The sequence below is a fragment of the Phoenix dactylifera genome, chromosome 18 (genome assembly GCF_051530095.1).
Source record: "Phoenix dactylifera cultivar Ajwa chromosome 18, Ajwa_hap1_PhDact_Kaust_v1.1, whole genome shotgun sequence".
NCBI lineage: Eukaryota > Viridiplantae > Streptophyta > Magnoliopsida > Arecales > Arecaceae > Phoenix > Phoenix dactylifera.
Genome location: NC_143207.1, coordinates 9523828 through 9551024, shown reverse-complemented (window position 1 = coordinate 9551024; position 27197 = coordinate 9523828). Strand labels below are relative to the sequence as shown.

The 27197-nt window shown below is 39.9% G+C and overlaps 2 protein-coding genes, 1 long non-coding RNA gene and 1 pseudogene across 5 annotated transcripts; 3 read left to right on the top strand and 1 right to left on the bottom strand.

Annotated features, from left to right (window-relative positions):
- Positions 1–2297: 2297 nt before the first annotated feature.
- Positions 2298–3133, top strand: LOC149750902 (ETO1-like protein 1 pseudogene; annotated as a pseudogene).
- Positions 3134–4039: 906 nt separating this feature from the next.
- LOC103718242 (acireductone dioxygenase 1) lies at positions 4040–11282 on the top strand. Its single transcript, XM_008806961.6, has 5 exons — positions 4040–4529; positions 4685–4775; positions 9865–9959; positions 10052–10291; positions 10904–11282. The coding sequence occupies exons 1-5, from the start codon at positions 4518–4520 to the stop codon at positions 11030–11032; spliced, it is 567 nt and encodes a 188-aa protein (XP_008805183.1). The 5' UTR covers positions 4040–4517; the 3' UTR covers positions 11033–11282.
- Positions 11283–13281: 1999 nt separating this feature from the next.
- Positions 13282–25833, bottom strand: LOC103718239 (protein SICKLE-like). Of its 3 annotated transcripts, none has more exons than XM_026808920.4 (3): positions 25465–25604; positions 17184–17382; positions 13282–14221 (listed from the first exon to the last, which is right to left on the bottom strand). In XM_026808920.4, exons 2-3 carry the CDS (start codon positions 17302–17304, stop codon positions 13608–13610), a joined length of 735 nt encoding a protein of 244 aa, XP_026664721.4. In that variant the 5' UTR covers positions 17305–17382; positions 25465–25604; the 3' UTR covers positions 13282–13607. The 3 variants fall into 3 exon arrangements, with proteins under 3 accessions (XP_026664721.4, XP_038987857.3, XP_008805181.4); XM_039131929.3 differs by lacking the exon at positions 25465–25604 and adding an exon at positions 17959–18058; XM_008806959.5 differs by lacking the exon at positions 17184–17382 and having other exon boundaries at positions 25465–25833.
- Positions 17267–22287, top strand: LOC149750901 (uncharacterized). The gene is made up of 2 exons (XR_016398947.1): positions 17267–17403; positions 17683–22287. It is a non-coding gene; the product is annotated as an uncharacterized LOC149750901 (long non-coding RNA).
- Positions 25834–27197: the final 1364 nt, after the last annotated feature.

Here is a 27197-nt window from a genome sequence, read left to right as displayed (position 1 = left end):
GTTCGTCGACTTTCTTTTAGACCTGAAGATGATTTAAAAAGGGTGTCGTTGTCAAAATCTTAACCAACAAACAAATATTATTTTTTTATTACTCTTATCATCCTTTATTCAATGAATAGTGGTTGTAGGAGGTCGATCCATAGGGAGGCGATTAGAGCACACAAATAGAGAACAGAAACTTCATTAAGATTCATGGCAATATTTTTTTTAAAAAAAAAACAAAGATATAATTTCTTGAGCATATTCGATTAATCTCTAACCAACCAGGACTAGTTTTCTATTTAAAAATAAACAAAGAAAAGGAAAAAAAAACTTTTGCAATTAAATCAAGAATTATAGAATGCATAAAATAAACTGCAGAAATTACACTAAACCTAGAACACATATTGCATAAAAGAAAAAAATAATAGATTGCATAAAAGAACAATTACAAAAATGAAGATTGGAAGAGTAATGTTTTCTCCTTGTACAAAATAACGCATAAAAACAAAGGAAGAAAGAAAAAAAGAAAAGAAAACTCCTCCTGTGGCACACGCTCGGTGGGATTTTTTTTTTATTTCTCTTTTTTTAAAAAAAAAACAAAGCATACTCTGTTTTTTTTTCGAACGTGAACTCCCCCCTTCCTCCTTGTCGAGAGCCTCCTTTTATAGCTCGCCCCCACCCCTTGAAGCTGGCTGAGGATCGAAACGGACGTGGAGGGGGCAATGATGTGCAATAACCATCCTGGCTGGCCACAGGATCTTTGCTAGGAGGATTTTTGAAATGGGAAAAGAGGCGGACGCAGGCGTTGATCGCGGGAAGGCTGAGACGTTGGATGCTGAATCACGGCTTAGGATCAGACGGAAGAAGCTGGGGATGGTAATGGACGAGCGCGTGAGGCTGGGATTCGGATGATTTCGAATCCGAAAGAGGAGGACGCAGTCGGGATGGATCGCGGACGCTGGAATCTGGGGGATGCTGTAACTCGGACATTGGGGATGTGGTGTCTGGGATCACGCCTTGCTGAGATGTTGAAGGCTGGATGCTGAGATCATGCGTGATCTCTCGGGATCGCTGGGATGGGGAGCTGTTGCTGCATCACGGAGGAGACGGACGCTGAATCTTCGGATGCATCATGGGCGGAAGAAACGGGAGCAGGGGATCATGGAGTCGAAATGGATGTGGGAGGCTGGAGAGGAATCTTGGGATGCATCGCGGGAGGCTTGCATGCGGACAGCTGGGACATGGACGCCGCGAGGCTGATCTGGAAGGTGATTCGTGGAAGATGGATGGCTGAGGCACTGCGAGAGGAAGAAGAAGAACAGTGAACATAATATATTTTTCGTAACACTGTTCATATGAACAGTTTTTCACGTAACACTGTTCATATGAACAGTTTCATTCAAAATACTGTTTATATGAACAGTGTTTTCAGCCATGAACAGGGATAAATGTTATTATTAAGAATTAATTTCATAGCTGTTGGGAATAGACAAAATGAACATGAAAACAATTTGATTGGGTCATCGCAATTGGTTGAGATGAACTTCTATCTATAACAATAGGGATGAATCGTGATGATGTAGTGGAAAGATAAGGAGTGACCCAAGTTTCAGGAGGGCTTGGCTCGGAAGGACCTTCAATTACAATACGGAAACCAAAATAAAGAATTACATCTTTTTTAAGAGTTATATGCAGGAGAATTTTAGAAAATTAGGTACAAAAGAGTGCTAAAATGTGCACAGATGTGCACTTAACACGAAGAGACGGTTGATGAAGCTCATCCCCAATCTGAAGCTCATCTGGGTTCCTCATCCAAATCTGAAGCTCAAGCTGCTGCTGGAACCGGTTGATGAAGCTTAAGATGCCGCCGCCCTCCGCCTTCGCCTTTCGCCGCCCGGTCCTGATCCCACGTCGTCCTTCTCCTCATCCCTCGTCATCCTCCTCCTCCGCCTTCGCCTCCCACCGCCCGGTCTTCGGCTGCACCATCGTTGGCTGAGGAACCACCTCTGCCTCCTCGGCCTTGCTTGCCGACTTCTTTATCTTTGCGGCCAGCTTCACTAGCGCCTCCCCCACTGTCGGGCGTGCGTCCAACTAGATCTGCATGAACTGGGGGTTCTCCTCGCCGGTGGGATCGACCTCTGGGGCATGGATCGCCTCCGCGGCCTTGGAGACGGCGGGATCCGATGCTAGAGTCTCCATCCTCCTCTCTCTCTCTCTCTCCGATCCACTAGATTTCCATCACTGGGGACTTGTCAGGGCATGGGGACTCCGACGATGCTTTTAAGTGTCGTCTCCCACTGGCTTACTGTTTTGGCCTCCGACGATGCTTTTAAAAGCGTCGTCTATGATTTCTAGTCTTCGACAATACTTAAAAGCATTATCTTACTCTTTGCTCCCCATCTTAGTTTCATTCCTACCGATGCAATTAAGAAGCGTCGGCAAATTTTGGCGCTAGAGTCAAATTTACCGATGCTTCTACCTATCGTCGGCATGTATACGTTGGCATTGCCCCTTTTTCTTGTAATGTAAGCTGTTGCCATGTGAGATGCTAAGCACTGAGATATCTTCCTGTGTAACCCCGGTGGGCGGATGTATCAAGAGAGATCTCTTTATTCTGATGGTGACATTAAGTGGGAAAATCCCAATAAGGCGACTGACTTGGACCCAACTCCCCTCTACCCTTGCATGTTTCGAGCAGCATACTTGATGAGAAAACAAAGCATTGAAGCTGCCCCTATCGGAAATTAACCGTGTTCTTTGCTTCATGCTGGCATTGCAATGCTTAGATCTCCAGTTTAGTTTTCATGTGACACCTGAGGATTATAGGGCTACACTTTGCGATGTCCAGACAACTCTTACACTGTGTCCTGAGTACCTAATGGTTGAAGGTCGTGTAGCTGCTTCGCAGTTGGAACACTGGACAACTGCAGATTGTTGGTTGCAGCTCTATGATCGGTGGTCATCGGTAGGTGATATAGGTTCTCTCTCAGTTATCTATCAGATGCTTGAGCCTGATTCTGCCAATGGTGTATTGTACTTCTGGCCATATTTGCTTCTCCTTACGTAACCTTTCTTATAATGCAGTCTGATAATAACTGATAAGTAGAACAAGTATACTCTGGGCTGCGATTTATGCAACTAAAGTTTGCTTGGGAACTTGTGGTTTTTGTTGAGTAGGATGTAACTCTCCCGAACCAGCAATGCGCAGCCTGCAGCCAGCACGCCAGCATGCAGCAAGTGAACATGAATGTCTGGTGTATGAGGGAAGGGTTCTATATGATACTGGTCACTATGAGGAAGGGCTACATAAAGAAGATGAGTCAATCTCCATTCAGAGGTCATTTGAGGCTTCCTTTTTGAAAGCCTATGCATTGGCAGATTCAAACCTTGATCCTTCATCCTTTGCAACCGTTATCTCACTTATTGAAGATGCTCTGAAAGTGTCCTTCAGATAGACTTCGGAAAGGTCAGGTATCTATTGATGACAACACTGATACAGCGGATCAAACTGATTCTCCAATCTGTGTCTGTATTAACAAGTAATCCGATGTAGACCTGGTTGTGTCTAAATATTTTGATGCGTGAATGAAATGAATGTCATAAGGGAAATACAAGTAACAAGTAATCCCATGTATGATATCTAAAAAGCCATTACCCAGTGAGCAGTCCTGGCAATCCAGAATCCAGGGAGGGACATGAGAGAGATTTTGAAAATAAAAATATTTTGTCCATGGCATGTGGACTTGCTCTAACTAAATCTGTGGAGGATTCCTTGAGGCCCAGCCTTGCTACCAAAGTAAATTTCCAGGCAAAATAAAGCCATGTGAGGTTACTTCTGAAGAAGCCCAGGGATCCCCATCTCATCCAAATTTGAAGTAGTGGTTGTTGTTTTAGGTGTTTCAAACTACCTTGACTGCCCTTTTTTTTTTATCCATCAGGAACTATCTGTTAGATACATGTGCTTGTTACCGTTGGATATCTGAATGGTCACTTGACTATCGACTGGACTAGTCATAAAGGATTTCCCTTCGCATTTGGCTTTCTTCTTTTCTGACAAAGTCTTCTATGTTCCTCTCTTCTCTTCTTTGCAAAAAAGCTCTCTATTTTTCTCCTACTTTTTCGGCAAAAATACTATTACATATGTTTCTTAAAGCAAAAGAAAACCATAAGTAATTCAATCAAACCTTCGTAGTTAGAAATGCATCCGTATAAAAGTGCTACTGTAGTTGAATCTGGAAGGATAGGCATGCTGCGACCCTTGGAATTGAAATTGATTTCAAGAAACATGGAATAATACCATCCACAAGCAAGAACAGTCTTCAAGCTTAAGGACAAGAGTGATATTTCATTCGTGTGGTGTCTGTTTATAGGCGAGGAACACCACAAACCGCTCGGCCGCACGTGTGGCATGAGAAGCATCTGGAAGCGACTTCCTTCCTCGTTCGCCCATGTATCTTGCAAGTATTTATTAGGATCGCGCCTAAAAAGAGCTTCAGAAATCGAGAAGCCCTCGGTGCGCAGAGAAACGCGATCCCATGGCTCTAGAGGTGCGTATTTTTTAATGTCCAATGAGTGTTTTATTTGCAGCTTTGTCGTTAGAGGTAGGAGAAATTGTTCCTTTTGGATCCAAAAGCACGTATTTTCCAAACACCAGATGATCTAATACTGGATTTGCTTTACCGTTTGTCGTGTCTATTATTAGGCTTGGTTGATAGATGAGAGCGATGATGAGGACCAGAGGCTTCCACACCATCGGAACCCAAAAGAGTTTGTATCCCTGGGCAAGCTTGAAGGTAACAGTCTGATCTCTCTATCTACAGGATTTTGATCTTATGCACTTTATGCTAGATATGAAACTCTATCAAAAATAGCATTGATTGGGTGCTAAAGTTATTTGTAAGGAGAGAACATGTGGTTGTTGTGTATCAGGATCTAATTGGTGTTTCTTTTTTAAGGCCTATGTTTCAATTATTCTGTGGCTTTTGTTGCAAACAGTGTCTCCTGGGAAGTAGAATAGAGCAGCACAACTTTGGTGCATATGGAGAATTATTATTTGAATGTTTTCCAAGTTTTGCCTGTATTCTTGGATTTGTCAAGTTCAAAGTTTAAACATAAAATATCCCTGAATGCTTGATTTTGAGATTACTCAGAGTAGAATTTCTGAAACTATGGAATTAGGAAAATACAAAAAACATGTGCTTGTGGTCTACAATTCTCCTCCTACAGATGTTTCTGATATACTTGCCTTCTGTATTCTCAACCTGCGCTCCATCGGCATCAGACTTGCCCCTTCGTCCCCTCTGTTACTAAGAGGTCTCTATGCACCTGTTACGTGTTTGCTGCAATGTCAAACTGGTTCGTCTGTAAGGTTTTTATATGCATAGTTTGTCGGTAAGAGAATAGCTTTATGCTTTTTATGGGAGCTCTTGGGTACATTCTCCTACCTGTTGTTGTATTGCTGCTTTATCTCGTAGGACTAATGGAACCCTCTGAGGCGGAAGCAATCTATTAGAAGCTTGGGAATGCTTATCTTCCATTCTTCAAAAGAATAAATGATCTAGTGCTTAATTTAGAAGGCATATTGGGATTTCTGATGGTGCAATCTCTTCTAAGAGGATACTTCTAGACTCTTTTTTTTCCTTCTATGCAAAGGTATGCTTTTGTATACGGGCATTTCATCATAATCTGTTGTGTCGGTACTGGGCACCGGACCGGTTGTCCGGCGCCATAGATTGGTACGGGCCCGCGTTGTGCCGGGCCTTTACCGACACAGTAGAGGAGGTGGGGGAGAGAGGAAAAGAGAGAGAGAGAGAGAGGAGGGGGGGAGAGAGAGAGGGAGGCCGGCGGACGGCCGGCAGAGACTGGTGAAGGGCCAGTGACGGTCGGCGACCCAGGCAGGAGGTGGAGGAAAGCCTTGCCGACTTCACTTAAAAATCGCAAAAAAAAAAAAAGAGGCCAGACCCCATTTCGAACAAAACAGGGGACCGACCTGTTACCCGGCGGATCCTAGAGGAGCGTCCTCCGCACGGTTGCTGGCCTCTACCTCCCTCTCTCTTCCTTTTTCTTCCTCTCCCTCCCTCCCCCACTCGCTCGCTCTCTTTTCCTCTCTTTCCTTCTCCTCCCCCTCCTGCAATGGGGTTCGTTTTCATTGTCAAAACCATTCTGGTCCACTGCCGGGACGGCTCGGTATGACCAGAACTGTCCGATTCCTGCCGACCTTGCATTTCATTATATACACGCATTTGTAAACTTTTACAAACCCATCTATATAACATGGATGTGTCTCGGTGTCTGATCAGTTGAAGGTTTTCTTGTCCAACACTCCTAGACTTGGACTCTTTCACACTCATGTCATGTGTCTAGGTAACATTGACATAATCTGCATTACTTAGCATATGAGGTATGGAGAAATGTACTTTTTACATGATTTTTGTTCCTATAATCCATAAATTATTAATGGCATATTAAGAAATTAATGGCATTTGAGGACTTTCCAAAGAAGCATGTTCTGGGTCCTGTTGTTGAGAGAAATATTTTTATATTGTTGATAACTTCAGACTATTGTTTGTAGGTTGATGTTGTTATAGAAGAAATTCTACCGATAAAAGCTGATAACACTTTGTAAGATTATCTCATTTGTTCAGGACAACTTCATAAATAGAAAGATGAGAAGACTCTTGGGGACAATAACTATACATAAATAAAATGGTTTAGATTGTAACTAAAATATGACCATGTCAAATGCCACATATTAAGCAGGTTATTGGAAGGACAAAAAATTTAAAAGTGATGTATGTCATGCCCCAAATTCAGGACATAACACGGCTATGCTACCGAGGGGCACAACCTACAATAACATGAAGACAACAATCACAATCTCAAATAAAATAAAAGGGTTCAAATCTATCATCCATTGAATAACTAAATAGATGCTGGTTTAGAGGGACTAAATCCAAATTTAAATACCAAAATCTAAAACCTCAAAATTTATAAAGTCACCAACTACAAATTCATGGTCAAATAAAGAACTAAAATTCTGCTACAAAATCGTCAAGCTTGCTAGCGTGAACTCCAATCCTAGACCATTCTTCTTTCCTAATGACTTAAGAAAAAAAAAATATGAGGTACATAGCTCAGTAAGTAAATCTTACACTATCATACCAGGTCAAACATAAGTTTTCACATGAATCAATGCATCATTTAAAAAAATAACAACCATTGCAAAATGGCATATTTAAATATAACAGTATCATAAAGCAAGTCATAAATCAACCATGCTTTTTATATGCATAAATCATGTAACTTTCATAAATAAGGTCATAAATTCTGTCATTTTACCACATCATAGTTCATAATAATTTTCTTGGACTAAATACTAAGGTCACCTTATAATACCCGTGACAAGACCCTAATCAATATCATGCCAACTATTGTAACCTGCTGGCGAGGGCAGTACACCAGGCTACTGTAACCCGCTGGCGAGGGCCTATGCCAAGTTATTGGAACCTACTAGCAAAGGTTGTACATAGCTATCTAAGAGCATGTAGTCATATTTCTTAAATCATATTTTCTTAAAATATATGTTTTTATATCATAAATACATAACTAAGTTGAAAAATATTAAATGGCTTTTGTAGAGTTCATAGTCTATAAATAATTAACAGGAAAACAATCATTCAAACAGTTTTTTCATAACAAAAATACAAATTTCATAAATATAGAGTTCAGAGTTAATAAACAAGCCATTAATATCAAAATGTTTGTGAAACCATACTTTTCATGACAATTCAGGATTTGCATAATGTCATATGCTCGATCCTTAATTTTTTTAAAAAAATACAGATTCATTAATGTCAAATATTCTTTTTTAAATTTTATAAAGTTTTAAACATTGAAAATAAGTAGTTCGAAAACTAGTAACGAGTGTCAGGGTTATTTACCTCTTCCATTTTGGAATCTTCAATGTTCAACTATGCGAATCACCCAAATCTATTCAAAGCTATTAAAATTTCTCATCAACATCTTCGAAACTTAGGAGAATTGAGAACTAGCTAAAATTGGGCAAAATGATCCGATCTGGGGTACTGCAGGATGTATGGCTTCATATCCGAATCAGGGTGGAGGAAGGAGAAGGTCGGCCAAACGACGGTGCCCGACTGCCCGGGTCGATCCAAACAAGGTGAACTCAACTAGTCAAGATCAGCTATGATTTTGGTGACTCAATAAAGATCAATTATGACCGAATTCTAGAAGTACCCGACAAGGGTCGAGGTACTGGGTCCGCATATGCCGCTCAAGTACTAGGGCAATTCAGAACCTCCTCACTGCGGTCCACTTGGATCCATAGCAAAGAAAGATGGAACCCTTCACTATAGGTCCATGGGTCTGCTAGTGAGAGAAAGAGGGAGAAGAGAGAGAAATAAAGGAGAGAAAGAGAAGGATTCGCCTCTCTTACAAGAGAAAGGAGAGGCCGAGATCACTAGGGATCGTGCCAAAGGGCATGGTCAGCGGTCGGAGGCAGTGGACGGCTGGTGGTGGAGATCGACCGACAAGAAATCAAAGAAAAAAGGGCCGGATAAAACAGGGGACGGGAGTTTTCATTGTTTTTTGGCCGTTGCCGGTCATCGGAGGCCATGGCTCCACCGTGGAGGATCGTAGGGAGGTCGAGGAGTCCCTCTAGGGGTCTGACGTCAAGTGGTAGCGGCACCAGTGGCTGGAATAAGGGAGAAAACAATCAAAAAAACAGGGGAAGTGAGCAGAGGGTGTCTTTCGGCTGATTTCCGACAAATTTTTCCACCAGCAGCAGTGGTTTAGGGCTGTGGAGAGGAGGAAACAAAAGGGAGGAAGGTTGGGGCTTTACCTTGGCTCCGACAGTGTTCTCCAGCCTCGATTTCTGACGGCCACAATGAAAGGAAAATGACAAAAACATGGAGAAAGAGGGAGAAAGGGGAGAGGACTCTCAATGGTGAAGTGTCGTGGAGGGGAGGGGGTTCCTTTTTATAGAAGAGCCCTAGGTCCTAGCAGCCCAAGGATTCCGTCTCCTTCCCGGACTCATTGGAGGAGAAGATTCTCGATGGGAGTCTTCCTCCAGCTAGTTACGTGCAAGGCACGTGCCCGGCTTTTCTTTTCTTTTCTTTTTGGTTTGGGTGGGGACTTGGCCAACTCGATGATGGCTAGTCCAATGGACTGGCCATCGCACTGTATATTGAGAATTTTGTGGGTTATCTTAATTATACAAATCATCCTTGAAAGGACATATATCTTTTGAGAGTGGAACCAAAGTTTCAATAGTTGCATCCTTTGCAGCGCGAAGAATGGGGTAGATGCATGCTAAGGGGGTTGATGGTATCAAATTAAGTGATAGTTATCAACCACCAACAGCTTATAAGTCAGTTGCTCCTGGTTATTAGAAGCTGAGAACACCTCGGAAACCTATTCTCAAGATCTTTAAATCATACAACTTAGGTGGAATTAGCAAAAATGAAAAAGAGAACAGAAATATCATATCCCTTTTCATATTTTATTGTTTTATCTTTTCTGAATTTTAATTCAGATGCACCCAAATGTTAGGAATTCCCATTTTTGTTAAGAATACTTGACATCATATCAGAAGATTCACAATTAAGAAAAACTCCAACCTTTATCTTAGTCATAGAAATAAATATCAGAATTTGTATGGGACCCTGCATTAGAACATGTTTGGATGAATATTAATGCTGGAGTTGATGGAAACTTTGCTAATTAATGAATCAATTTTTGAAGACTAAAATGCATATTTCTTCCATACAACATTTTGTACATGGCGGGTTCATTTTGTAACTTTTGGAGCTTTGATGGCACAAAGTGCTTTGCTGCTGAGGTTATGAAATATTTTTTCTGCAGATCTCGGGATTTTGTATTGGCATTTGGATCCCAAAAACTATGAGAATGATGAAGAACTGAAGAAAATTCGAGAAAGCAGAGGATACAACTATATGGTTTGAATTCTTTCTCCCTATGTCTAGATCGCATAAACAGAGGATACAAGCACTGCACGTATCCAACATTTTCACCATATTGTTCATTTTAGGACCTTCTGGAGTTATGCCCTGGGAAAGTTGAGAATTACGAGGAAAAATTGAAGAACTTTTACCGAGAGCACATCCATGCTGATGAAGAGATCCGTTATTGTTTGGAAGGAAGTGGGTACTTTGATGTGCGGGACAAAGAGGATCACTGGATACGAATTTGGATCAAGGAAGGGGACATGATTGTGTTGCCTGCCGGAATCTACCATCGCTTCACATTGGATACTTCAAACTATGTAAAGGTAATGTCCTATTATATCGTCTTCTGTGAATTGAGAATCATAAGAACTAATAACCTAAAGAAGAAGTGGCAGTCTTTACACTTCAACTCATTCTTGCTTTACAATTAAAAGCAATGTCCGATAACTTTAAATTATTTTCTTATTCGTTAGTTGCTCGCGTTACTACAGTTGGGCACCTTTATGTCATCCTTCTTTTATTCAATCACTATTATTAATGAAGGTGTTCAGGATAGTTTTGCAGAGGTTAAAGTTTTGTTGACTGGCAAATAGCAAAGACGTTATCCTCTTTTTTGTCATTTTATACTGGAAACATCTCATCAGAGAGAACTTGCAGAGTAATTCGAGATTCTCACAAAATTCTAATTCTCTGATACAAAATAGGGGTTAAGGGTTAGGAAAATTCAAATATTACTGCACTGCATTTTTAAGTATTGGAAAACTGCTTTTGTTGAGGAAGTGCTTCTCAAAATTCTCACTGGATAAGACTAACTGTTCATGTTCGTATATGCCATAATAATTTAAAATTAAACAGAATGTGTTGGTAGAATGGTTGAACCTTTGTTTCTACTCGAATCGTCGTGCACAATCTTATGCTTTGTGATATGCATGCAGCTAATGAGGTTGTTTGTTGGGGAACCTGTTTGGACTGCTTTCAACCGCCCCCAGGAGGAGCATCCAGCAAGGCAAGGATATATCAAGAATCTGTTTGAGAATTCTGGTGTTGCTCTTGAGGCACATTAGAGTGTACATTGCCCATTTATGATTAGCTATAATCTTAAGAGACAAGAGTCTTGGGTTGTGTCATGGGATATGTATATTGTATTTACCATGATGATACTTTGTAAGAACAAATCTAGAATCCTTGTCATTGAACTGAAAACTGCTTGATATGATACCTAGCAAAAGCTAAGAGGTTTCGGAACTCAATATGTCATCTTTTTTATTTGCTGAAAATCTGTTAAATATATAATACATTTGATGCAGTTATCTATACTCTGGATATCATCTGATTCTTGTTTATTTCCATGTCTTGGCATGTTCCATTGTGTGATTCTACCTTGAATTATGCGGACACTAAAGGGAGAGAGAGCCATGGCAGGATTTTGAGAGGTTTAGAGTCGCCACTAGTTCTTTTAAGCGTGAAAAATCGAAAAACTGAAGGGGAAAAAGGTCGAATGAACCCAAAATTAAAGTAAGGCTTGAGGATATTATTGGGTTCTTTTGAGTGTGAAAAAACGAAAAACTGAAAGGGAAAAAGATGGAAGGAACCCAAAATTAAAGTAGGGCTTGAGGATATTATTGGGAGTACTTCTCTAGCTTTAGATATAAGGATCAAGGCCTATACAGAGGGGTGGCATCATCTGCCTCTACTATCAAAATCTAATAGTTTGTCAATTCTCAAGATAAACATCACACTACAATCACAAAAAAAAAAAAAAAATCTTTCCTTCGAGAATTCCTTTCTGGAACTGGGAAGTGAAGGCAACTAATTGGCATCTCATAACTCTCTTTTATAATTAACACGACGACACAACTTATTCCAAACCTAGTCATGAGAGCTCAGAGATTGCCACCACCTTTTATAGATAACAGGGTAAAGCCTTCTTGATCTTTAGACTCGCAGACGGCACCCCGATTTATGCTGCGCTTCTGAATTACTAAGTTTCGAAAGCATGGTGGGAAATGCATTAAGGCATGCACTGATGCACATAAAGGTCATAAATTGGCACCTAAATATTTTATCATCCCACAGGGATCATGTTAATACATAGTTAAGGCACAACTATTTGCAAAAATCTGTCAAACCAAACTCGAATCATTTAATTACGATCAAAATCAAGGTGAAAAGTGCCTTAAGCGTGCGTTGGCAACTTAATATTTTACCATCCTACATTTGCTGCACCATGGGTGGCAATGCGCTTGGTTGGAATGGATTAGATTCATGTCAGGTTGAGACACAAATATTTGGAAACAACCCTGTCAATCCTAACATTAACCATTTATGGGCTAAAAATCAGGTACTGACCCAACCTATTTATTAAGAAAATAACACGGTCCGCCATGTAAGACTTGTTTAATAAACAGATCGAGATGGGTAGGATCTATGATAACCGGTTAACATGATTTAAAAATGGATCTTATCTTCAATAGGCCTCATCTAAAACAAAGCTTATTTAGATTTCTTAGTTCTATATAAGTTTTCAATATCTACCTAATAGATAGTTGATATGGGACTAAATACATACTTGCATGATCCTTACCCATTGATTGCCATCTCCAATATTCCGATTCTATCTTAGCATCATGTCAGCGTAACCAGGACCTCAGCCTTCTGAGACTACACCGATTTGGTGCAATTATTCAATAACTATTTTAATTTTGGTTGACTATTAAAAAACAAAAAAAAAGAGGCTGATACTCACTGGTCTACATAATAGAGCTGCAAATAGGCAGGTTCAGGCCTAGACCCGAACCATGCCAGGATTACAGTTCAGGCCTGAGCCTGGCATGGCCTGAATTATGCCCAAGATTCCCAGGCCAAGGCCTGACCTCTGAGTACTTCTATAAACTTCCCTGATCATTAGAGGTAAAATTGGCATTTTTCACCCTAATAAACCATCAACGAACCAGAAGATTATTATGTAGCAAACTCCTTACTGAAAAGGACTCAAATTTATGGCTAGAGCCGCAGTAAATACCCTCAGTATTACAAAATGAACATACAGTAGTGATAAAATAACAAAATAGAGGCAGATGAACTTGTGACATTTTGACTCGTATCCAACAGTTAACGAGATGAATTGCCTTGATCTAAGTACAAAAGCATCTCCCATAAGACCCTATGTCGCACTGCAATCACCTGTCCATGCGGCAGGAGGGATGAGCATGCAAAGTTTTGGTGGGATTCATTAAGGTTTGAATGAAATCACATCGCAAGCGGATAAACAAGTGGCACTTCCGATCATTTTTCAGTAACCAAAAAAGTAAAATAGTCCCAAGCGGAGCATCTGTTTGACATAAAGAGAGGAGATAATATGCAATCAGTGTGACAATTAATCTTGTACTTTTCTTCTGTAATAATCTGATATTACTAAATCAACAAACCAAGTTGATTCCACTCAATTTCTTGTATTTTACACGAATCCTACATAAATCCAACCCCTTGTAACCTGAGATGGATGCAGGGCATCTCACCGACCGAGCTGAATTCCACGCTAACCAGATTCCCAATGCTTTATGCTCAATTAACAACACTGATTGCTTCCTGAAGCTGACATTTTTGTGAAAACATAACTCTGAAATCGAAATACAGAAACTACGTCTCACTGGCAGCCTCTTCATCTGCAAGAAACTGAGCCAGGCAGCCTGTTTTAGAAAAACCGTACTCGTTGCCACGCTCAGCAACCTCTGCTTTCTTCGAGTCAAGAGACCAATTCCTTGGCTTGGTTATATCACCAACAATAGGATTTAACTTACGCCATGGGTCTTTTACCATGGACTTCAGGTAGTAGTGATCAATTTCCTGCCGGCCTGAACCAGTACAATAGGAGCTGTAGCCCCGTCCTCCAGTCCACTGTGGACTGCGGTTGCCACTGAATCGCCCACCTCTGCCTCTACCAGAATTTGAATGCGGGCTACCTCTCATTCCTGGAGGACTCACATGGCTGCCTCCTCGTCCATAGTGAGGGCTGAAACTGCCGCTTAAAGGAGTTGAGGGATAGTAGCCGGCAGAGGAACCACGAGGTCTAGTCAAGACACTGAAGCCACCAACAGGAGTTCCTTCGCAGCTTGTGTATGGAGCTGAATATTGAACAGGGCTTCTCCATGAGGTGTCTGGGGGAAAATGTGGCAGCATTTGATACAAAGTAGAACCTTGAGACTCAGTTGTATGTAATTGATGAGGACTCGTATGATAGGTCCTTGGTCCAACTAAACAAAGAAACATTACATGTTCAGAATCAGATGAAAAGAGTTTCATTTTATTATTTCTCATTTAGAAACAACATTAAAAAATGAAAAAAAAGAAAAGTAAAGTTAAGGAAGACAAAATAGAACAAAACAAACATAAAAGTAAATGGCCCTGCTACATCTGCGCTTCTGAATATAACCTACATGCAATATCTTAGGTGATAGTAGGTCTGTTACACCAAGAAAATAGAGGCAAGCAGCCAATTCATTCAACAAGATTTAGGCCCTATTTGGGGAAGCTTTTGGAGGGCCAAAAAGCACTTTCTGGCCCTCCAAAAGTACTTTTAGATAAAAAATGGTGTTTGGTAAAATTTTCGGAAAGCTGTTTCAGTTTTTGCGGGAAGCTGAAAACAGTTTTTGGGAAGAAGCTCCAATTTGGATCTTTCCGAAAATACCGTTTTCAGCTTTGTCGGAAAGCTGTTTTTTGGACCAAAATACTCCCATTTAAATCACACTTTTTTTCCCCAAAACCTTTATCCCGCCTCTTCCTTTCCCCCTTTCCCTCTCAATCTTCTTCTTCCTTTCTCTCTATTTGTTAGAGAGATAAATGGTCATTAGAATGATGAAAAATTAATTTACACTAATAATTATAATATTTTATATATTTTTTATTGTATTATACTATAAATATAATATTATATTACATTATATCATAATACATTGATATGTTATGTTAAATAATTTAATATTATATTAAATTATTATTCTATAATACATAATGTTATAGTACTATATTATAATAATATTATATTACATTACATTAATATCATACTATATCATATATTTATGTATTAATACATATTATATTTTATTATGCTCTATTATATAATACTGGTAATGTCCTTTATGGTCATTTTGTCTCACAAAAGTACTTTCTCAGTTTGTTTACCAAACATATGTTAAAGTAGCACAGTAATTTAGAAATGTAGTTACCAAACAGCAAACAGCTTTTTATAAATGCTCTGCTTCAAACAGCTCTACTTCCAATAGCTCTACTTCCAAAAGCTCTACAACTAACAGCTCCTCCAAACAGGACCTTAGGCCCCATCTTGGAGGGCCAAAAGGTGCTTCTTGAAAGGCCAAAAGCTCTTTTGGGTGATTTTGAGGTGTTACATAAAAATTTTGAAATATCTTTCTTGCTCCTCCACAAACTAAAAAAGGTCTACTAGAAAAAGCTTTGATTTGGAGCTTTTGGACAAAAGCTCTACTTAAGATATGCCAGGAAGCTTTTTTTATGAGGGTGGGAGGCAAAGCTCGCTTGAGATACCCGAGTTTGAATTCCGGTAACGAAATTTTTTAAAATCTAAGTTAAAATATTTTTTATTACCATAATCATTTAAGTTGGCAGCTTTTTATTGCCAATAATCATGCAGTTAAGGATTTTAAGTTTCAACCTCATGACGATGAGGAGGATCTACTCCTTTTAACATATTTGTGAATATTTATGTTGCTACTATGATTGTGGATATATGAACAACTCTTTTACTGCCATTTTGTATTTGGGTGAACAAAATCAAATATTTGTGTTGCTATTGCAATCACGAACTACGCAGTTTGGTGTTATGATATTCTTTATTACGTGATAATCACTCTAAAAAATAATTATATTATTTAATTTAAATATTAAAAATAATTTACGAATTAATAAAGCTTTATAGGAACAGCTTTTGATAGTACAGTATAATAACAATACAATATAATATAACATAATATAAGATAAGATATTATATTACTTTTTATTATAACATTTGTATTATTATTATTATATTATAATAATTGTATTATAAATTATAACAATATTAATCCTATTATAATATTATATTAAAATACTAATATCACCTGATTCTATTATATAATAATAATATAGTTATAATCATAATAACATAAAATATTGTTATACATTTATAATAAATATAAAATATTATATTATTTAGATTAAAATAAATAATTTCTAAATTAAAAATACTTTATAATAACATGTTTTTGATAATATAAACAGTTAAACATTTGAAGTACTATGCAATATTTTTTACAGTCATTTCTTGATACTAAAAGCATTTTCTTGGTCTGGTTATCAAAAATAAATGTTAAAGTTTCATAGCATTTCAAAATTGAAGTTAGCAAACAACAAACTGCTTTTTCATTTAGAAGTTCTACTAGCCAATATTTTATTAAGCGTTAATTGACAGGAGAAGAAACAAATCGAAAAGGAAAGGAGTAATTTTGAGAAGTGAAAATGAGAGCAATAAATTTGGCGAGTTAAGAGGTAAGTAAAACAAAGAAAAATATGAAAAGGATAGTTATTAAGTGTTAATTACAAGAAAAGAAACAAATAGAGAGGAAATAGAAAAGAGGAGCGCAAGAAAAATATTTTCCTATTAAGAAAAATTAGTATTTTCTAACTAAAAAGTCTGAAGTATTTTTCAAGCTTGTGACTTTGGGGATATTATCGGGAGTCTAAAAAATGTGTCAAAAGGACTTATTAAAGAAAGGAAGGAAAGGCATGAGCGAGTTTTGCAAAAGAAAGTCGATCAAGAAATTCTCAAGCTCAACAACGATGTAAAATTCAAAAGCCAGGTTCCATTAAAACTTAAATTCAATTCTTGTTACAAAAGTATTATTCGAAGAATATTGATTGAAATTGAAGAAAAAAAAAAGAAATAATAAAAAAAGGAGACCCCCATGGAAGACTGTAAATTTTCTCGCATGAGATCATTCAAAGAGACTCTTGTGTCCAGTCCTAAGTCCGCTTCAAATCTTAACCACGGTTAGGAGGATGTATCAGATGATGAGGAAGATGACATAAATGATTTGGATATCCCGAAAGTTCGAAAAACTAAAGAAACAAAGCATAGCCTTCACGGCCCTTAGGCAAGAGCAGTAATCATGAAAGTGCTGGGACGATCTGTAAATTATCCCATACTCATTGAGAAACTGAAGAGATTGTGGAAGGTGAGTTTTGAGTCTTTGTATCTAGCAATGGGTTTATGCTGCTTGTTTTGACCATGCAGATCATGTGAAGGATGTTCTTCCTGGTGGACCATATCTCATGTTTGATCATTGCCTTCAGAGCAGTTGTTAACTTAACATTGCCATAACTTGGATCCCATTGCCGGAATAGCCTGTTGAATATTATGATCAAGGTCCGCCGTACCGGTACCGGTCGGCGTACCGGTGGCGGCCCGGACCGGTACGAAACCGGTTCCGTACCGGTGGCGTACCGGTCCGTACCGGTGGCGTACCGGTCCGTACCGGTCCGAACCGGTGGCGTACCGGTGGCGTACCGGTCCGAACCGGTGGCGTACCGGTGGCGTACCGGTCCTTCAACAATAAATTACCGGTACCGAATTTTACGCTGATCCGGTACCGGCCCCAGGCCGGACCGGTACGTACCGGTACGGCAGACCATGATTATGATAAAGAGGATCTGTTAGATATTGCTCAACATATTGAGAAGCCAATCAAACACGATACAAACACAGGTTTGGAAAATCAAGGTCGTTATGCAAGAATCTGAGTCGAAGTTAGACTACAAAAGGCTCTAGTTTCAAAAGTCAAGGTAGGAAAAATTATCCAGAGGATTGAATATGAGGGATTGCATCTCATTTGTTTTCACTATAGGGCATACGGACATAGGGAGGAATCATGTCCAACAAAGAAAAAGGGTGAAGAAGGTGAAGCAAACTAGAGGGCAGCACCTTCGTCGGCCACTCCAACACCACCACCGACGACGCCAGTACAATCCCAGGCAGAGAAGGAGAGTTTAGGTTCATGGATGATTGCTCAACACTGTCCACACTGCAGTCAAGGAAGGAAAGTCAATATACTCGGCAAAAACCAAGGAGAGAATGTTTGGAAAATCAAAACAACCAAAACAGATTTGAAATCCTCTGTTATCAAAGGAAAGACTGAACTTTGGAAAGCGTGGATTCTCTGGACTCTATGCATGGAAATCAACACCAGAGGGAGACTGAAGTTCGTCGTAATCCAAGCAACCCAAAACCCAACATCCAAGAACAGTCACCCAAGACACACCCTAACCCACCACTCCAAGCCCACCAAACCAAACAAAAAAACCAAGCCTGTTCTGATATCCCTATGCCTTGATATAAGTTAAGAAATTTCAACTCCCCTAAGTCCAACCACAACCGTATACTTCAACCAATGCCACCGTAGTGGCTGCAAACCCTCACGTTAATAACCTGTACCAACAGCCCCTGCTTCAGTCTTTTGATCCCCCATACATGATGCACCTAGCCATAAGCTCAATCCTAGGCCTCCTGACGTACAAGTTCCCTCCTCTAACTCAATTACCAAAGAAGCCCTCAGTGACCATCTCAATAGGCGAAGCTCTCGTAATACCACAGAATCATCCTCTTGCTGTCATGAATGCAGTTGGAGCCCTTGTTTTGGACAAGTTGGGTACAAGTCAAATTTGCAAGAGTAAAGAAGCACTAACAGGGCGCTAACGGTAAGAAAAAGCACCATGGGACCGGGGAGCAGGTCGCACTCCCGCATAAGGTAGAGGAAGAGGTGGAGCTCACCCGCTCATGCTCTTCATGCCTTGGAGTGATGAAGCTACAAGATTAGTGACAATATTGATGAGTCTCATTATCTCTTTGCTATCCCTGGTAACTATGAAAGCTACAGTCCGGAATAGTCATGAAGTTGGAAATAACAAGTTTCGGCTCAACCTGCATGATATTTGCCGTGAATACTGTTCGCAAGCAATTTGTTTGCTAGAGACAAGAGCTTCTGGTGCTGACCTCATGAATCTACCAGCTCAGTTTGGTTTGTGACTACAAAGTGCCATTTTAGGACTATTCAGCCGGCCTTTGTTTCATGTGGAAGGGCGATGTGATTGATCTTCCAGTTCTACCATCAGATGCTCAAGTCATCTATACAAAATAAGGTTCACCGTACTAATACCGGATCCCGTACCGGTGCCACACTAGCATAGTATCAGTACGGTACGGTACGAAGTTTTTTTTTGCGTACTACCATGATACAAATATTGTTGGTGTCAATGCCTTCCAGTGGCTTCTCTCTTTTGCGCATGTGAGACCGCACCCTCTCACTCACAAGAGCTATTGTGGCAAGCTATGATTGAGTATTCATCTGCAACCTCACTTCCATGAGCCCTAGCTGGAGATTTCAATGATTTTGCATCCGTTAATGAAACTAATGGAATGCTTTCATCCCAGTGGAGGTGCAGTTGGTTTACTGATTGGATAAGCCATTGCAATATTGTTGACTTGGGTGCATCTGGCCCCTGCTTCACCTGGACCAGAAATCAGAGGGCAAATGCCCAAAAAAAGAACATACAGATCGCGTCTTAGTTAATGTCCGGTGGAAACACATGTTTACAGAAGCCAGGGTGAAAGTCTTGCCCATTATTATGCTGGATACAGATGGCTTATTACCTCCACCTCATCTCAGATGCTTCAGGTACGAGGCTGCTTGGTTGTTGCATATTTATGATGCTTGGATGCCTAATAATCATTCTATCATTGACGCTACTAATGCCTTGACAGCTGCTGTTAAAAATTGGAACAAAGAAGTTTCTGGGAATATCTTTGCAAATAAACACAGGACATTGGCAAGAATTGAGGGGCATCAAAAACTGCTCTTTCACTCTCCTTTAGAGCAACTTTTGCAATTTGAAGAGGGGTTTCAGGTATGAGGAGTTACACTGGTGTCAAAAGTCCAGAGTTAAATGGTTGGAGCACAGCAATCTAAATACAAAATTCTAAAATACTTCAACTCTCATCCGGAAGAGTAAAAACAAAGTGGAGAGCTTAAGACCTCCTAATGGTGCTTGGTGCTCTGATAAAGAAGAGTTAAAGGCCTACGTCCTTAAGCACTTCAAGTGACTGTTTACTATTGATCATGATTCTACTTCATGGATGCTAATCAATGCCCTGCACCCCTCTCTAAATACTGGTGAACAGCAAATTTTTATGGCTCCAATCATGTTAGAAGAAGTGAAGAAGGTGCTCTTCCTCATGCATCCTCTCAAAAGTCCTAGTTCGGATGGCATCTAAGCAATCTTTTACCAGAAAAATTGGGAAATTGTAAGCAATACTTTGTTCAATCTTGTTCATTCTGCTTTTGCTAATGCTTCTTTTCCACAGGAGCTTAACTTGACTTACATGACTCTCATTCCCAGAAGTGGTGCAACCAGAATCAGTTTCGCAACTTCATCCAATCAGTTTATGAACGTTGCTTACAAGTTGATCACCATGTTAATCGTTGAGACCTAGGCTTCTTCTGGATCTCTTAATTTCACAATATCAGAGTTGTTTCATTCTAGGGAGGAGCACTTCTGATAAAGTCATTCTCACTCAAGAAGCAATCATCAAGATGAGAACAACAGGAAAAAAGGGGTTTATGGCTATGAAAATTGACCTGGAAAAGGCATATGACAAAGTGAGATGGAATTTTCTGCACCAAACTCTTATTGATTTGAATATGCCGAGACCACTCGCGGGGCTTGTCATGTCTTTCATCTCTTCTACTAAATTCTCCATTAATTGGAATGGGGAATTACTTCAGCTTTTCCAGGCACATGAGGTCTATGACAAGGGGACCCACTCTCCCTGTACCTCTTTGTGCTTTGGATGAAGAAACTATCTAGCAAGATCACTAAAGAAGTCGAAGAGAAACGGTGGAAGCCCCTCACTCTTGCAAAGGATGGTCTGCCCTTCTCCCACCATTTCTTTGTGGACTACTTGATTATTTTTCAGAAGCTTTTCTCACACAAGCCAAGGTAGTAATGCGGACACTTAACAAGTTTAGTAAGGCTTCCGAGAAAACAATTAAGTCTTCAGAAATCTAAACTTTTTGTCTCTAAAAATCCTTCAAGAAGGAAGGCCAAAAGAATCAGCCAAAGGTGTAGAATCTCTCTCACTTCTAATTTCAGGAAGTATCTTGGTGTGCCCATTATACAGTCTCGGGTCTCTAAATCTACTTTTAACCCAACGGTGGAGAAAGTTCAATCGCGCTTGGCAGGATGGAAGTCAGAAACTCTAAATCTTGTAGGGAGAATTATGTTCATTAAATCGGTCACATCCACTATCCCAATTTATTCTATGCAGACCAACTATCTACCTAGATCAATTTGTGATTAAATTGACAAGCTCAACCGAGATTTTATTTGGGGTGATGAGCCTGAAGAAAGGAAGCTTCACTTGGTGAGTTGGGAAACTGTGTTTAACCTAAAAAATATGGAGGGATGGGCTTGAGATCCATGTGGCTATGTAATGATGCCCTCCTTGCTAGATTGGATTAGTAGTTACTTCACAACAATTCAGCACTTTGGGTTCGAGCACTCAAACAAAAGTATTACAAGATGGCGACCTCTTGACTAGAAGGTTGAAAGCATCAGACTCTTTTACATGGAAGAATATCCTCAAAGGAGTAGAATGTTTAAAAAAGGGTTACTCAGCAGGCTTGGTAATGGAGAAAGAACCTCACTTTGGTTTGACAAATGGGTTGGCGAAAACCCTTATGTGACTACTCGGGTGTCGAATAGCACAAGAGGAGCTTCAGCTTAACGTGGCAGATGTTATTGATGAAAATAAAATGTGGAAATTCAGTGGTTTAACCTCCAGCATCCCTAGTGAAGTCCTAAAGCATATAAGGGCTGTGCCTATTCCTCTCAATGATGCTATGGCTGATCGTATGTTGTTGATGGGAACTTCTAATAGCCTCTTTTCTGTCAAATCAACCTATAATCAAGGCCTATCTATCCCCATTGATGCTACTACAGGCTGGTGCTGGTTATTCCATCTTAAATGCCCGCAAAAAATTTAAAACCTTTTTGTAACTGTGTTGCCACAATAGGCTACACACAGTATAGTTGCAGTTCAAGAGAAATTCCTGTTATAGTATGGAAGCTTTTCTGTTTTGATGAGGTTTTGGATCCAATTTATGAGGTTATGGATTGGATTCAAAACCGGAAGCGGTAAGGCTTCGCCGTTTGAGAACACCGGGGGTTCGGGGGGTGGGCCCCCCGGCCTTTCGTCTAGTTTAATTACCTCCTATTCCCCCCCGAGGGGGGCTTTGGGGGGGTAACGTTCCATAGCCTAAGGAAGGGGAGGGGGTTCGGGGGAGGGGAAACCATCCCATCCCCTGATATCCCGAAAGTTCCCGAACCTAAGGTTACGAGGTTCGGGTTCCATAACCCTTGGAAGGGGAGGGGGTTCGGGGGAGGGGAAACCTTCCCTTCCCCAGATCTCGATGGTGAATTCATAAATCAAAACTTTAGAAAGCTTCCATATAGCACTACAACAGTATGGAGCCAGCGTCGGTCGGTCAGCGTGGGCTTTCCCGAAGGAAAGAATGTTCAAGATGTAACTCTGAAACTGAAACTATTCTTCACGCCATTAGAGACTGCTCAAAATTGTCACTGGTATGACACTACTTCCTCCCTACAGCAGACTATGATGTCTTCTTCACTTTGCCACTTACCGATTGGTCGAAACTAAATCTGCTACAAAAACCAAAATCATCTAATCGTGCTGATTAGTTCATGACACTTCTAGCAGTTCTTTGGTGTGCCTGGACTACCGGAAACATTGCAGTGGTGAAGAAGAAGGAACTCGCTCCCCTAGAGGTGGTCAAGAAAATATCTAGACTCGGAAAAGACCTGGATGTTACTTTTCCACAGTCAAACCAGCCGCCCTCTTCAGAGAACTAAAAGGTTGCAAGCTTAGATATCCAAGGCAAAAAACAAAAATTCAAAGTTTGCATGATTGCATCTAGACAAAATGATCAAAAAGTTAAAAAAAAATCAAAATTTGGAATTTGGAATGGAAATTACTTAAATAATGTAGGATGGGTAATCATGGAAGCATCTTAAAGACAGAAATGGTGAATTTCAAGAAGCATGAAGACCAATGGTGTAAATGCGAAAAGAAGAAAATTAAGCATGTTCAAGTACAAATAATTTGCTGGCATGTGAAGAAGACACATTATGAGCCATAACAATTGTTGCATTGGAAGCATGGGAAATTTCACAAGAATGGATAGCTGCAAGCTAAAATTTTCACCAAACCTCTCTATAGTGATATTTTCCAGAAGCAAATAGCGGTTTTTAGATAGATGAAACTTAGTATGCTAGAAAAATCTACTAAAATCCAAGATTAATGTGGATAAAGCTCGAAAGATTTATTTAAAAATATCATCACTTCAGGTCAATTTGTTGTTTCATTTTTAATGAATTACATTGTAGTTGGACTACTGGTCTCCACTCAATTACACAATAAAATTCCTTATAGATAATTAGTGAAAAGCGAACACAAAATAAAATTTCCTATTTTCTGACTCCCCGCCCCCAACAAGCAACCAGAGAGAGAGAGAGAGAGAGAGAGAGAAGGACATCTACACAACCACACTACACCTCTCACACCCAACACCAACATGCATTTGACTCCCTAAGTTTAGACAAAGAAATAGAATATACATGCGATGCAGGAAAACTAAATCAATCAACAAACTTAAACTAAATTCCTCATGTTAATTATAAGTAGATACAGGCAAAGCGATATACTTGTGACAAACAAAAAGTAATAAGTTCAAGGTGTTCAGTCAGTCTTTGGACAGTGCAAATCCTAAAGAGATGTAGTTCCCAGATCCTACCATGAAAGCACAAACCTAAATCTTAATTATAAATAACAAACTAAAAATAGCAGCATAAGGCATCGTTCTCAAATTACTTAAATCCAAGGTTCGTCATTTTGGTACTAGACCCCTACAGGTACCATGCTAGTACAATATTAGTAATACCAACTATAGAGGTCGGTTTGGCATACTAAGCCTCATTTTTGATACCCATTCAGTACGGTATGCTATGCCTGGTATGAGCCAGTATACCAAACCTATAGCTAGAACAATAAAAAAGGATCAAAAACTCACAAAGTGTAGCATGCATAAAACCTAAAACTGAGCCTGTAAGCATGACTAAGAAGTACATGAAATGAGATGAGCTCCATTGATGCATGACCCAAGAGAAACCAAAGTAGCAACATAGATTGTGTCTATACCACCTTTGTTCAAAGAATCAGCATCCATTATTTACTTCTGTTGCATTCAAAGGGATTGCATTGCACTAAACCCAATTTCTCAATGAATCATGAATGGAAAACCTGAGAAAGCACATTCAATTTAAGACTTCTCTTTTTTGCAGTCATCTAATATTGTTAGCATATGACTTGACAAGATGTATACTCCAAACCCAACCATCAGTGAGTAATAAAAGATATCTCATAATAAATAGCCTTAGTGCAAAAAATCAATTTGCTTCTGCAATCATTTCTTCACTAAATTTCACTTGATAAACAATATTATCCTCCAACATCACCTTCTTTGTTAGCACATAAAAATTCATCTTTCTTTTTTGCTTGCTTTGAATTTGTTCATCACCTTTGGCACTTTGTGTTTGTGTCAAGTTCTTTTATAAACTAGGGATGATGTCCAACATCTTAGCATGATATTAAAAAAATTCCATTAACAATTTTCTGGGTACAACTCTCTAGAAGCTTATGTGACTATCTGTCATCCATTATGTGGAGACGTTTCCAATTCTATCATCCCAACAGCATCCTTAGGTTCATATATGCTCTTTTTGAACAAACGTTTTTTTTTTTTTCGCTTCAGACACTCACAAAGATGGTTTGAAGGAAAATAACTATTTTAACAACTTGGAGGTCCCATATTTAGAATTTTATCATTATATTTGACCGTCATTAACTATGGTTGATCATAGCCATCACTCTGTCACTTTTAAAAACAGCACTTCATGGTGCCCAATAACTGGAATTAAAAGTCACCTCTCAAGAACCAATTCCCCATAAACTCACTTCTAGCACTTCCCAAACTTACGTCCAACCAAAGTGACCCATATTAAATTACGGAGGTAAGCCCACAAGAAGTTGCCTAATTCTTGAAGATGCTTCCTTGTGATATATAGAAAAGAAGTTAGGAATCCCTTACTTGAAATTACACAAGAACATAAACTACTTACAATCAGAAAAGGAGCTTTAAATATCATAAGATGCAAAGGATAAGTATATGAGCAATTCACGAGCACAGAGTACAAGATTGAAGACAAAAAGTTGCAGCTAATCAGAATCAGATGATAATTTAATGATAGGCTAATAATAACTGTTCATGATTTCATAGCAATCGAAGGGAGACGTTACCATTAGGGCGTGAGAGAGGGGGGGTCGGAGAGCAATAGGCACCGGGGCCGCCCTTCCTCTTGGCACCGGAGAAGGCCGACATGGGGTCTGTGTAGTAGTCGAACCTGCGGGCCGGTGGCGAGCTCTCGGCGGCCGGCGGCGGGTCGAGAAGAGGGTTAGAGAGCTGAGGCGAAGGTAGAGACGGCGGAACGGAAGAGTTGAGGCTTTGATAGGAGGAGGAGGTGGTGGCCTCTGCCTCCAAGCGCATGGCTTGGAGTCTCTGTCTCCTCTTGGCGGAGTCCTCCATTCGGACACAAAGACACCGTCCGGAATGGGACGAACGAGGAAGAGCCCTAATTCTTCCCTCTGCGATGAAAGGCAGGCGGCCTCGTGGATCAAATATGAGGATCTGAATCCGAATCCAAATTAATTTGGCCTCACCAGAATCCGAATCCCGACCCGGAACACAGGTCAAGATAACCTGCTAGTTGATGGTCACCAAGATGCCATGACAACTCGATGACTTGGATGAGCAGCGATGGAATGCCCTCACTAGGATTGAGGTGCAACAGTAACAAGCAGCTAGTTTTTTTTTTTTTTTGGGTAGAAAGTAAAAATGGCTACTCATTTCATATATATCTAATGTGAGTACAGCCTGTCAAATCACTAGAAAGTACCAAAGATAAAGGAGGAAGAGCGTCTAAAACAGACGTCCACAAAAAATCCTCGGAGTGTCGGGCGACGAAGAAGGCGACCCAGTCCACTGTCTTGTTCGCCTCTCTAAACACGTGTGCTGCTTGAAAGTCGCCTATCATCTGAGCCATCCTGCAAGACTCCCGAATAAGGGGGTGACCATCACCATACCTGTCCGCTCCCCGGATCCAGTCGATCACCATAGATGAGTCTCCCTCGAGGAACACTCGTTCGACACCCAATACTCGCCTGGCATATGATAAATCCTCCCAGACTGCCCGCAGCTCTGCCTCAACAACTGTAACCCCTGGCGTGCGTCAAGGACCTAGCATAGAAGGTTGTCCTACTATTTTGGTCCAAGGATAGAGTTGTCGCCTGATTAGAAGGTACCATTCGAAATACTTAAAAGTCCTCTAAGGTTGACTTTATCTACTACAAACAACTTGCAAGCTTAAACTCTTGAACAATCAATGAGATTTATCCAAAACCTTGTTATCCCACTTTGTCAAAATGAATGCAAATGTAGACAATAGGGATGGTCGGGTGACCATTGGGTGAGTTATTATTAAAGCACAAAGTGAAGATGACCAATTGAAAAGAAAAGATTATTCATTCAGAATATCAAAAAGGTTTTCTACAAGCCAAAAGTCTCCACAGGGCGAAAATGAAGAAAATATATGATGAGAGAGTGAGCATGGCTCTTAACGTCAAGAGGAAGAGGCCAGGTGTCTCCTTATAGAAGCACTTATAAGCTGCATCCATGTAGCAAACTATATCTTTCTTGGTGGCTTGGTTTAGGGGTCACCCTCCTTGAAGAGATTGGTGAAGTGTTGATCCTCGGCAATCCTCCTTCGCTTGATCTTCTCTAGCTAGTAGAGTAGCCTCTCCTCAAAAAAATAAATATTGATCATTGTATAACTACTTCTATAGAAAAAAATAAAAATAAATATAAAATAACTATTTTGAAATAATTACAAAGACACTCCTTCAAGTTTGGGCAAGAAATACTTCAACCCCAAATTTTTAAAAAGTTTCAATTAGATCCTCTAACTTATTTTTTC

Excerpts from the sequence above, each read along its gene's own strand:
- LOC103718242 (XM_008806961.6), top strand. Across the intron at positions 4,776-9,864 it reads ATCCCTGGGCAAGCTTGAAG|ATCTCGGGATTTTGTATTGG; the intron begins GTAACAGTCTGA and ends TTTTTTCTGCAG. Across the intron at positions 10,292-10,903 it reads ATACTTCAAACTATGTAAAG|CTAATGAGGTTGTTTGTTGG; the intron begins GTAATGTCCTAT and ends ATATGCATGCAG.
- LOC103718239 (XM_008806959.5), bottom strand. The coding sequence starts at position 25,750 with ATGGAGGACTCCGCCAAGAGGAGACAGAGACTCCAAGCCATGCGCTTG. Across the intron at positions 14,222-25,464 it reads CCCTCTCTCACGCCCTAATG|TTGGACCAAGGACCTATCAT; the intron begins GTAACGTCTCCC and ends TTCTTTGTTTAG.